A 12710-nucleotide genomic window follows, 5' to 3' on the forward strand; every position below is an offset into this window, starting at 1 on the left:
TAAAAAGTATGCAATAATGTGACATTGGGAGACTGCAAGTGTGTTGCATTTTTGCAACTACAGCACGGTAAGGGTTCATTAAAAAATATAGTTACATATCATATAAATATATTTCTTATGTATTTTTTTATTTTTTTTTACAATCTATTGGATAGGGCTATAGCCCCCAGCTGGTGCCAAAAGAGAATATATATATATATATATATATATAAAAAACTAAACATTTCTATATAAAACTATTCTTTTTTTACAAACCCATGGGGCTGGTCAACAGCCCCAAGCTTTCACGTTTTTTGCGAATTGGGTGCCATAAGGATAAGTCTTTATGCAGTGAATTTGGAAGACAGACAAACAATCAATATAAAAATATCAAAATTTCATTCAAATATACATTTTCGGAGATTCAACTTTTGATTTTCATCACACTTCTGTGGCTCGTTGTTGTTACAAACATTGAGGTCTTTATCACTGTCCTCTTGAGATGTCATAGCTCTACTATTCGTGTTGAAAGCTTGATCTTGTTTTATCCTCGTGGAATGAAGCTTTTCAGCTTTCGACCGCAACTGCCGAAGTTTGACCTGAATATCATCTGTCACTGCTTTCCGAATTTCTATCTGTAAATAAACGTGGAATAATGAAAATTCGTAATCATGACTGATATGTCTTGCATCTATCATTTTGCAAACATGTTACGAAGATTTCATTTCAACATTTGTCTATCAGTAAGTTACAAAAGTCTTGAAAGATTAATAAAAAATTGTGTGGGATATTAAAGTCTTTAACTTCTAAGATATTTCTTTAAACTAGCAATACATCAAGGCAATAACACTTGACCTACTGGTGAAATTGGGCCCAAGATTCTTTTGACCATATGGGCTATGTTAAAGTTTGAAAAAGATTGGTTCAGAAACGTTAATGCTGTAACAAACTAATTATGTGTCCCCCTCTCTGGGGGAGACATATTGTTTTTGCCCTGTCCGGTAGTCCGTCAGTCCGTCCGTACTTCACACTTCGTTTCCGATCGATAACTGGAAAACCGCATGACCTAGGATCACCAAACTTGGTAGAGAGGTTGGTCGTGAGGTGTAGAGGATCCCTATTGTTTTTGGGGTCACTAGGTCAAAGGTCAAGGTCGCGGCGACCCCCAATATAAAAAACATTTCTGCTCAAAATCTTGAGAACGGTTTGACCTAGGTTCACCAAACTTGGTAGGGAGGTTGGTCATGAGGTGTAGAGGATCCCTATTGTTTTTGGGGTCACTAGGTCAAAGGTCAAGGTCGCGGCGACCCCCAATATAAAAAACATTTCTGCTCAAAATCTTGAGAACGGTTTGACCTAGGTTCACCAAACTTGGTAGGGAGGTTGGTCATGAGGTGTAGAAGATCCCTATTGTTTTTGGGGTCACTAGGTCAAAGGTCAACGTCGCTGTGACCTCTAATGTAAAAAAATATTTCCGTGCAATATCAGGAGAATGCTTTGATCTAGGTTCACCAAACTTTGAAGTGAGGTTGGTCATGATGTCTAGTTGATTTTGCGATCAGTTGGTCAAAGGTCAAGGTCACTGACCTTGAGGTGAAGAACCAGTTTCTGCTCAATAACTCAAGAACGTTTACACCCAGGAACTTCATACTTGGTATGCCAGTTAGTCATGACTAGTTGATGGCCCCTATTGATTTTGGGATCAGAAGGTCAAAGATGAAGGTCACAATACTGTGAGGTAAAAAATGGTTTCCGCTCAATAACTAAAGAATGCTTCCACCCAGGAACTTAATACCTGGTATGCCAGTTGATCATGACTAGTAGATGACCCGTATTGATTTTCAGGTCAGTAGGTCAAAGGTGAAGGTGACCTTGAGGTAAAATAACAGTTTCCGCTGATTTACTAAACACAACTTCGGCCCAGGAACTTCATACTTGGTTTGCTAGTTGGTCTTGATTATAAGATGACCACTATTGATTTTGAAGTCAGTACGTCAAGGTCAATTTCTTTGTCACCAGTACGTACGTCACACTTCTTTTGGCTCAATAACTTATGAAAGCTTGGACCCAGGAACTTCATACTTGGACCCAGGAACTTCATACTTTGTATGCAGGTTGGTCATGACCAGTAGATGACCCCTATGTTTGTTCGTCTCCAGTCCAAAAGTACAAATTTCATGTCCATCATTGATTATTTCTCACCTACGACCACACAATGGGGGAGACATGCGCTTTTTCAAAAAAGCAATCTCTAGTTATGTGTTGATGCCGGACAAAAGGCAATTACACTTAGTTTGAACTTATGTTGCGTGAGAGTGTGGTCTAGTTTTGTTGGGGAAAACCAGAGAACCTGGAGAAAACCCACTTGTCCAGCTTGGCAACTTTGTAACCAACCAAACTTTCATCACCCAGACCGGGAATCCAATCCGGGTCGACTTGGTGAGAAGCAAATGCGCTGACCTGACTGCGCTTACCCAGCACTTAAACACTTGTTATTAAAAGTATAAAACTTCATTCAACGTACAGGGGATTTGTTTTGTGTTTTTAGTCTGGATACAAAATCTGCATAATCTAATGGTTCTCCAATAACAATGGTCACATCCTGAAACATTGACATACATTATGTGAGTCCTGATAATCATTTGCAGTTGTTAAAGTTTATGAAGGTCAGCCAGCACCTATTGGCTTAATTATGGCTTAACCCCACCATGCCATCATGACGGTCATCACGACTTTACTTGTGTTTATAAAGTTATAAATAATGGTTAACCAGTCAAATTCAAATATTAAGAGATTTGAAGCGTTTGAGTGTTTCTACATGAAGAAACAGTGTTTCTACATACATATATGTGCTATCATTGAGAAGCTGTAAATAATGAATAATGACCCAAAACATACAGTATTTATAAGGTCAAGCCAAACTGGCTAATTGTTTAACATCATCAGGCAAGTAGATTTTAAGCCTTTAAAATGGAAGAAAAAATATTAACCAAAATCTTATTTAGAAAATAAATATGTGTTTCTGAAGCATTATTTCATTAAACAGTAATGATACCAGTCAGGAAATAAGTTGCATAATGTTTTTGTTTCTTACTACCCGGAAGGTTGGTTTAGAAAATGAAACCAGATCATATACATAGAATCAAGTATGGCCTTATATACATGTACCTTTCCCATTCTAGGTATCCTTGGTTTTTCCAGTGGCAGGATGGAATCAAGTCCTGGAAGAGAACACAAAACAAGTTTGAGGACTGTAAAAACCAAGTGTACTCTAGTTATCAATCTGACAAGCCTTTTGTGTCCGGTGTGAACATGTCCATGACAATTTGACCTCAAAATAAATAGGGGTCATCTGCTGGTCATGACCAACCTACCTTCCAAGTTTGAGGACTGTAGGGGCAAGCATACTCAAGTTCCAGGCAAATTTATAGAATTCAAATGCTTTTCCCAACGACATATTACCAAACAAGTGGGTCATGGAGTAAATGCCAATGCTATTCTTGTCATGTTTTCATTTTGTCCAACAATATGTGTAACTTGAGAATTATTAAAGCCAAAGTTATGGGCCTCACTTTACTATATCTGTGCAACTTTATTTTACAAGAGGGCAATGATGGCCTGAATTACTCAATTGAGGTACGAAGACTAGGGATTAAACTATGATCTTGTATTGTCAAATGTTGAACCTTTTTAACAAACTTCTTTTTTTAAGCACCAGGATCAACATTTGGACCATGTGTATAGTTTTGAAACCAAATATAAATGGTGTCCTTGGATGACCCATACTGTGACATTTTGACCTGCTTTCTTGTTTTTGAGCTACAGCAATACAGTTTGGACCATGTGTACAGTTTTGCAAACAAATATCAATGTTGTGCTTGGATCACCTTCACCACGACCTTTTTACCTATTTTCTTATTTTTGAAGCTACATCAATTACATTTAGACCATGTGTGCAGTTTTGCTAACAAATATCAATGTTGTGCTTGGATCACCTTCACTATGACCTTTTTACCTATTTTCTTATTTTTGAAGCTACATCAATTACATTTAGACCATGTGTGCAGTTTTGCTAACAAATATCATTTATGTCATCGCATGAGCTATACTGTCACCTTTGACCTACCGGTACTTTCTTATTTTTGAAGCTACAGCAATGAAATTTGGACCATGTGTATAGTTTTGAAACCAAATATAAATGGTGTCCTTGGATGACCCATACTGTGACATTTTGACATTCTTTCTTATTTTAGAGCTACAGCAATACGATTTGGACCATGTGTACAGTTTTGCAAACAAATCTCAGAATTTCAAGTGCTGGATTTGCTTTTAAAATCGACCCCGTCTTATAAACGAGTCGAGACAAAAACACCAGATTTCATGGGCAAAGTTAGGGGGTCGTCTTATAAGCGGATCGCCTTATAGTCGGGGAAATACGGTACAGTTTTGAAAACACAACACAACTGGACAGTGTGATAACTATAACCCTTAATATTTCAGTGCACTTCAACAATAAACAAAATGTGTAAGCATGGAGAATAATTTATATTACCTAGATGAAATAGGGGCAGCACCAGTGGAGTCTTGTCAGCCTCGGCAACCAGTCTTCCCACGCCCCACTTGAGACGCATGTGCTCCTTAGTTGTGTTCACCTTACCTGCAAAATCCATTACGAGTATTAAACATGATATGGCAAGTTTATCTTCAATGTACATAGATAAGGGATGGCTTAGAGGTAGAGTGGCTGCCTACTGAGCAAGAGGTTCTGGGTTTGATCCACCTTCAGGGAACGTTCTTGTGGTCTTTTACATGGACACATAGTACTGGGGAGATTGACCAAGAACGAGGACACGAGAGTGTTAAAAATAAGCTGTTAGCTTTCTACACAATGGAGCTAAAAAGAAATTGGTATATATAAACTAAAGAGTCTATTTGGTCATCCACAGAAACGCGACTCTTTCCATGCCCCACTTGTGAGGCATATTTGTCTTTTTTAGTCACTTACACTTTAACTACTCAATTTTGGTTCAAATAATTTGGTGTGCACAAAATTGAATATTAGTAAAATATTATTTATTCATTCACAGCGCAGATACAGTACCTTCCAAGCACAATTACTTTTTATTCTGTTCATATCTACCCGAACCATGGGTAACAAACACAATGGATCAAACATCAAGGCTTTAAAAATTTTTCACACCATACAACAAAGATGCCACTCGTCACAGCATCCAGGTTACTTTCATTTGTTCTAAAAACAGACAAGCTCAAAGCCTCTGAATACTGTGCTCCGAAAAAGAAGAAATCTCGGCTTTATTTACAGTACCTTCAGGAAAAATATGGACCAACTTTCCCTCATTGAGTTTCTGGAGCATGACATTCATTCCTGGCTGGTATACACCATCCCCGCGTACCACTGGTACAACCCTGTGTGAGGATAGAATACGTTATTGAGTTTTGGAAGCGTAACATCTATTCCTGGCTGGTATACACCATCCCCGCATACCACTGGTACAACCCTGTGTGAGGATAGAATACGTAAATATTGAGTTTTGGAAGCGTAACATCTATTCCTGGCTGGTATACACCATCCCCGCGTACCACTGGTACAACCCTGTGTGAGGATAGAATACGTAAATATTGAGTTTTGGAAGCGTAACATTTATTCCTGGCTGGTATACACCATCCCCGCGTACCACTGGTACAACCCTGTGTGAGGATAGAATACGTTATTGAGTTTTGGAAGCGTAACATCTATTCCTGGCTGGTATACACCATCCCCGCGTACCACTGGTACAACCCCGTGTGGGGATAGAATACGTAAATATTGAGTTTTGGAAGCGTAACATCTATTCCTGGCTGGTATACACCATCCCCGCGTACCACTGGTACAACCCTGTGTGGGGATAGAATACGTAAATATTGAGTTTTGGAAGCGTAACATCTATTCCTGGCTGGTATACACCATCCCCGCGTACCACTGGTACAACCCTGTGTGGGAATAGAATACGTAAATATTGAGTTTTGGAAGCGTAACATCTATTCCTGGCTGGTATACACCATCCCCGCGTACCACTGGTACAACCCTGTGTGAGGATAGAATACGTTATTGAGTTTTGGAAGCGTAACATCTATTCCTGGCTGGTATACACCATCCCCGCGTACCACTGGTACAACCCTGTGTGGGGATAGAATACGTAAATATTGAGTTTTGGAAGCGTAACATCTATTCCTGGCTGGTATACACCATCCCCGCGTACCACTGGTACAACCCTGTGTGGGAATAGAATACGTTATTGAGTTTTGGAAGCGTAACATCTATTCCTGGCTGGTATACACCATCCCCGCGTACCACTGGTACAACCCTGTGTGAGGATAGAATACGTTATTGAGTTTTGGAAGCGTAACATATATTCCTGGCTGGTATACACCATCCCCGCGTACCACTGGTACAACCCTGTGTGAGGATAGAATACGTAAATACTGAGTTTTGGAAGCGTAACATCTATTCCTGGCTGGTATACACCATCCCCGCGTACCACTGGTACAACCCTGTGTGAGGATAGAATATGTAAATATTGAGTTTTGGAAGCGTAACATCTATTCCTGGCTGGTATACACCATCCCCGCGTACCACTGGTACAACCCTGTGTGAGGACAGAATACGTTATTGAGTTTTGGAAGCGTAACATCTATTCCTAGCTGGTATACACCATCCCCGCGTACCACTGGTACAACCCTGTGTGAGGATAGAATACGTTATTGAGTTTTGGAAGCATAACATCTATTCCTGGCTGGTATACACCATCCCCGTGTACCACTGGTACAACCATGTGTGAGGATAGAATACGTTATTGAGTTCTGGAAGCGTGTCATCTATTCCTGGCTGGTATACACCATCCCCCCATACCACCTGTACAACCCTATGTGAGGACAGAATACGTTATTGAGTTCTGGAAGCGTGTCATCTATTCCTGGCTGGTATACACCATCCCCCCATACCACCTGTACAACCCTGTGTGAGGACAGAATACGTTATTGAGTTCTGGAAGCGTGTCATCTATTCCTGGCTGGTATACACCATCCCCCCACACCACCGGTACAACCCTGTGTGAGGATAGAATAACCTTTTTGAGACTCTGAAGTGTGATATCCATTCCTGGCTGGTATATGCAGCGAAAAAGAGGAAGCAGGCAGGGATGAAAATCTAGAAATTAATTTTATAAGTCGCCTTATGTAATTGTTTTAACTTATTTTGATTTTATTTTTTGATTTTTTAAGTTCAAGAGCTTCTCGTTTCAAAAACTTCTGTTTTTCCATAAAATAGTAGGTACAGATAAAAATATATTAGCCTTTATTAGCCTGGTGTTGTTTTTTTAAATTTAATAGCTATGTTTACCAAAAATTCTCCAGTTAAAAAAGTGCAAACTATCGCTAATATTTTTTTATCTGTACTTCAATCATATGCTTTTGTGTTTTGTCGTGTAAGTAGGTTTGAGGACCACGCAACTAGAAAACTACGCCATGCGTTTAACCATTTAATCAGCAACAAGACAATATAAGAACCTAAAGAAAAGGTCACATCATACTAATAGTTCTAAAGACACCACATGTTTATTTGATCATTAAAGTCAAATGAGTTAAAGATGATAATGCATTAAAATAAAAAAAATATAGAATTGGGCATCATCCTATAATGTGCGCCTTTATTTCGTTAGGAAGTTCACACCTGGCAAAGTGATTTTTTCCGATTCCTCCATCCTTGGTTTCAATTTTAAACTCAGTATCATTCAATTTGCACAAATATTTAAGCAAAATAATGATTAAACAATACTAATGTAATTTCAATTTACAACCAAATTCTTCATTGAAACATTAGGCCCTGGGGGCTCTTTTCAATAAACTTTGAAGTTGACCTTGCTTTTAAACTGAAATTATCTGACTGTTATATTTTGAGGTATTTTACTGTTTATTTGTGTGAATTAAACTTTAGCCAGTATTAAGAAATGAAAAACAGACTTGAGGAAAAAAATCCATGAATTACCATTTGTTTTATTTATACAGTTTTAAAAATGCACTCTTACTGAGTAATACTCCCAAATAAGATGTATATACCACAATTAATACATTTGTTTTGAATTAACCGAAAATGATAAATAAATATCGAAAACAATGGTTCTTATGAAGGATACCGAGTTTCATTTGAAACAAACATGAAGAAAACACGCTATTCTACCTTATGAGACCATAAGTATCTTCCATGGCCAAGAGTGTAAGATAGGTTCATTCCGACCCGAGCGTAGGGTGTTTTGCGGTTGACCATTAAAAAGGAGTTCCATACGGTTGTTTTATCTTTACCGGTGGGCAAGATAAGAATTTCTAGCATGGTTTATCTGAGGTGGGAGAAAATAGTTTCTCACTACATAACTCTTTAAGCATTCATCAGTCATTTAATATTTGTGCGTTTTCAGCTATTATTTACACGGTTACAATCTTGTTATCAGTAATTCGTATTTTCCATAAATGCATTATTTAGTAAGTAATTAAAGATTTATCACTCTGAGAATGTATGCTTGTCATACATGTGTATGTATCGGTTCTACATACGAGCATCACTTAAGATTATAAAGCTAAGATTAAAATCATTATTTTAAAGAGTTAGCATTTTTACAACTTTTTTATTTTTTGTCTTGGAAAGAGCAAATTGTTGTGTAAGTATCTGCAAACCAATGATAAAAGATTGCTGAAAAAAGATCAGATCGCAGATTTTCATATTTCCATTCGAAAATTAATGTTTTATGGGTTTAAAAAAATGCATAACATATCAATTTATGAACTTGAATTTAAAATCTGCAATCCAATTTTTTGTCAGCAGTCTTACTGGTTTCCATTGCTTTTTGCAAAAATTGGCTCGTTCCAAGACAAATAAGAGCTGTCATAAGACAGCGTGCTCGACTTCCCCGCTTAGACTTAGAAGTGAATACAATAACAATGTAATATTACCAAGTTTGGTCTATTTATGTCAAACCTAACTAAAATTATTCAATACATAAGGTGACTTTGATGCTGCCCTCCCACCACCCGAAAAATGACGCAAGTCATTCAAATAACTTGAAGAATATTCAAATATGCCTTTCAAAAGAAAAAAAGAAAAAAAATCAAGGGCCATATAGTATAGCCCTCCTTGTTTTCCCTTGGTAAAAAACTGGTTGAGAATGTAACAAGAGATGTTTATCAAACATTATGCCCCCCTGAGCGCCATGTTTTCAGGATTATATGGACAATTGAATGAAATATGCATGGACCGAAATGACAGCTGATTTGTTGCCATTAAGGCAGTTTTAAGATTATGACCATTAAAGTGTGAGGATAGATTGTGTTATGACCATGACCTTTGACTCTATGAACTCAAAATCCAGAGTCATCAGCTGGTCACAAGAAACCTAAATGTCAAGTTCGAGAGCCATGGGTGCAGGCATTGTCAAGTTATCACACAGACAAGTTTTTTTCGTTCAAGGTCACTGTGACCTTGACCTTTGACCCAATGACCCCTTAAATCATAAGGGGTCATCTACAAGTCAGATGCAACTCCAAGTCAAGTTTGAAGGCCATGGGTTCAGGCATTGTTGAGTTATCACTCGGACAACCTTTTACCATTCAAGATCACTGTGACCTTGACCTTTGGCTCTATGAATCCTAAAATCAATAAGGGTGATCTACTGGTCAGGCTTAACATCCATGTCAAGTTTAATGATCATAGGTTCAGGCATTGTTGAGATATCAGTGGGAGAAGATTTGTTAACTTTTTTGCGTTAAAGGTTACTGTGACATTGACCTTGGCCTGATGACCCCAAAAGTCGATAGGGGTCATCTACTTGGCAGGCCCAACCTTCATGTCAAGTTTGATGACCATAGGTCCAGGAATTGTCGAGTTCGCTTTCAAGGTCACTGTGACCTTGACCTTTGACCTAAAATCAATAGTGGTATTCTACTGGTCAGGCCCAACCTCCATGTCAAGTTTGAGGGCCATGGGTGCAGGCATTGTTGAGTTATCACTCGGACAACCTTTTATCATTCAAGGTCACTGTGACCTTGACCTTTGGCCCAATGACCCCTAAAATCAATAGGGACCATCTTCTGGCCAGGCTCAACCTCTAAGTCAAGTTTGAGGGCCATGGGTGCAGGCATTGTTGAGTTATCACTCGGATAACCTTTTACCATTCCAGGTCACTGTGACCTTGACCTTTAGCCCAATGACCCCTAAAAACCATAGGGGTCATCTCCTGGTCAGGCCAATTCTCCAGGTCAAGTTTGAGGGCCATGGGTGCAGGCATTGTCGAGTTATCACTCGGACAACCTTTTACCATTCAAGGTGACTGTGACCTTGACCTTTGGCCAGATGACCCCCAAAAACAAAAGGGGTCATGTACTGGTCAGGCCCAATTCCAAGTCAAGTTTGGGGGCCATGGGTGCAGGCATTGTCAAGTTATCACACAGAAAACCTTTAACCATTCAAGGTGACTGTTACCTTGACCTTTGGCCCGATGACCCCCAAAAACAATAGGGGTCTTCTACTGGTCAGGCCCAACCTCCAATTCAATTATGAGGGCCATGGGTGCAGGCATTGTCGAATTATCACTCGGACAACCTTTTACCATTCAAGGTCACTGTGAACTTGACCTTTGACCCGATGAGCCCCAAAAACAATAGGGGTCAGCTACTGGTCAGGCCCAACCTCCAAGTCAAGATTGAGGGCCATGGGTGCAGGCATTGTCAAGTTATCACTCGGACGACCTTTTACCATTCAAGGTCACTGTGACCTTGACCTATGGCCTGATGACCCCCAAAAACAATAGGGGTCATCTACTGGTCAGGCCCAACCTCCATGTCAAGTTTGAGGGCCATGGGTGCAGGCATTGTTGAGTTATCACTCGGACAAGCTTTGGTCTACCGACGGACGGACCGACCGACCGACCGACCGACCGACCGACATACCGACATGCCTGTGCAAAGCAATATACCCCTCTTTTTCGAAGGGGGGCGTAAAAATGTGCCTGTCAAAAGAAAATCCCAACTTGCCCTTAACTTTTACTTGCCTAAAACTTTAACCTAAGTCAATCAGGGGCCATAACTTGTATTAAGAATAATATGGAGTTATGTAACCTCATTGAGTGATGGTCCTGAACAACTGTGTGAAGTATTAAGTCAATTGAACAACGGGTATAGAAGTTATTTATAAATATCCCAACCTGCCCTAAAACTTTAACCTAAGTTTCATAGTCAATCAGGGGCCATAATATGTGTAAATAATAATATGGAGTTATCTAACCTCTTCATGTGATGGCCCTGAACAACTGTGTGAAGTATTAACTCAATTGAATGAAAGGTATTGGACTTATAAGTGAAAATCCCAACTTGCCCTAAAACTTTAACCGGACGCTGACGCCGACGTTGGGGCGAGTAGTATAGCCCACCTATTCTTCGAATAGTCGAGTTTAAAATGAAAAAGTTGTCAAAACGTTCAACCTGTGAGAGTGCAGCTTTAACAGGGCCCTGAACACAATACTCACTGTCCGAGATAAAAGAAGAGAGACGTCAGTGGCGAATAGAAGCAAACTTCCCTCGCGGCAGGAATCCATCGGTGACACATACCGACACCAAAAATGTATTTTCTCCATGGTAAAATACCTTCAAATTGAAAACAGAAGATATAACATCAACAGGGGTGGATCCAGGACTCAACATTAGAGGGGTCGTAACTTAGGGATGGTACCTTTAGACATGCGCCCCTCTCTCAGCACCCAAATTCATTTGGTTTAAAGTGTTGGCATGGGGGTTTTGGGGTACTTGGCCAAGAAAATTTTAACAATTTCTGGTCCAAAATGGTGCATTTTGGGAATATTTTATTACATGTTTTCTCCTATATTTAAATAAACAGTAAATTTGGATAATTTTAGGGGGACGTGCGCAATTTTTCTAAAATTATATAAAAAAATAAGTTGTGGCAAGGTTTTTCAGTATTACAAAAACCTTGTTCATGGTTTTATCCAGCTATTTTGGGGAAAGAGGCATACTCAAAACTGATACAATTTTTTTTAAAAGCCGTGACAAGTTCTCATCAATTTTAGTAAACAAGTTTAAAACATTTGTAAGCTTTTTTCCAAAATTCAAAAAGGGTGTTAAATGTGCATGTAACAGCATTATGCAGTGATATTTAGCACCTTATTTTAAGCGCAATTTTTCTTACTGAGTGAATTACTGTAAAAAACAGAAAAAAAGTGCACTTTTCATAACTGAAGAGCGTTTAATATTATTCTTAATGTTAAGCTGATTTTTTCTGCGTTAATGTCACATTTTTTCTGCATTTTAAGCGCATTTTTTTCTGCATTTTAAGCACATTTTTTTCTGCATTTAAGTGCATTTTGGTAAGAAGCGGTACAGATTTTCTAGAAGGGTTATGACAAAACTACATACATACAATGTGACCCTCATTTAAACCAATGAGAATAAGTTGAAGGTCAAAGTAATTAAAGATTTATGAAGTTATGTTAACAAAATGACAACATACATGTCACAATTAATTAGTTGATCTAGATAACATTTACTTACGAATAAAATTATCTTGTGAGTATATTTATGACTTTTAATTTGCCAAAGGGAACAAAAGTGATAAACTTTGAAATTGCAAGTACAAGTTAATACATAAATTTTAAGATGAGAACCACAAACCT

At 38.7% G+C, this 12710-nt stretch overlaps 1 protein-coding gene across 1 annotated transcript; it reads right to left on the minus strand.

The window, feature by feature from the left end:
- Positions 1–377: 377 nt before the first annotated feature.
- On the minus strand, positions 378–11605 carry LOC128216242 (tafazzin-like). The gene is made up of 6 exons (XM_052922812.1): positions 11550–11605; positions 5306–5406; positions 4532–4636; positions 3148–3200; positions 2504–2581; positions 378–614 (listed from the first exon to the last, which is right to left on the minus strand). Exons 2-6 carry the CDS (start codon positions 5361–5363, stop codon positions 378–380), a joined length of 531 nt encoding a protein of 176 aa, XP_052778772.1. The 5' UTR covers positions 5364–5406; positions 11550–11605.
- Positions 11606–12710: the final 1105 nt, after the last annotated feature.

This window comes from Mya arenaria, chromosome 14, assembly GCF_026914265.1.
Source record: "Mya arenaria isolate MELC-2E11 chromosome 14, ASM2691426v1".
Taxonomy (NCBI): Eukaryota; Metazoa; Mollusca; class Bivalvia; order Myida; family Myidae; genus Mya; species Mya arenaria.

What these genes read in the sequence shown, in the direction of transcription:
- LOC128216242 (XM_052922812.1), bottom strand. Translation starts at nt 5,363, where the DNA reads ATGAATGTCATGCTCCAGAAACTCAATGAGGGAAAGTTGGTCCATATT. An exon ending in GCTGCCCCTATTTCATCTAG is followed by an intron (nt 3,201 to 4,531) that starts GTAATATAAATT and finishes GTTCTCTTCCAG; the next exon opens with GACTTGATTCCATCCTGCCA. An exon ending in AAACACAAAACAAATCCCCT is followed by an intron (nt 615 to 2,503) that starts GTACGTTGAATG and finishes GTTTATTTACAG; the next exon opens with ATAGAAATTCGGAAAGCAGT.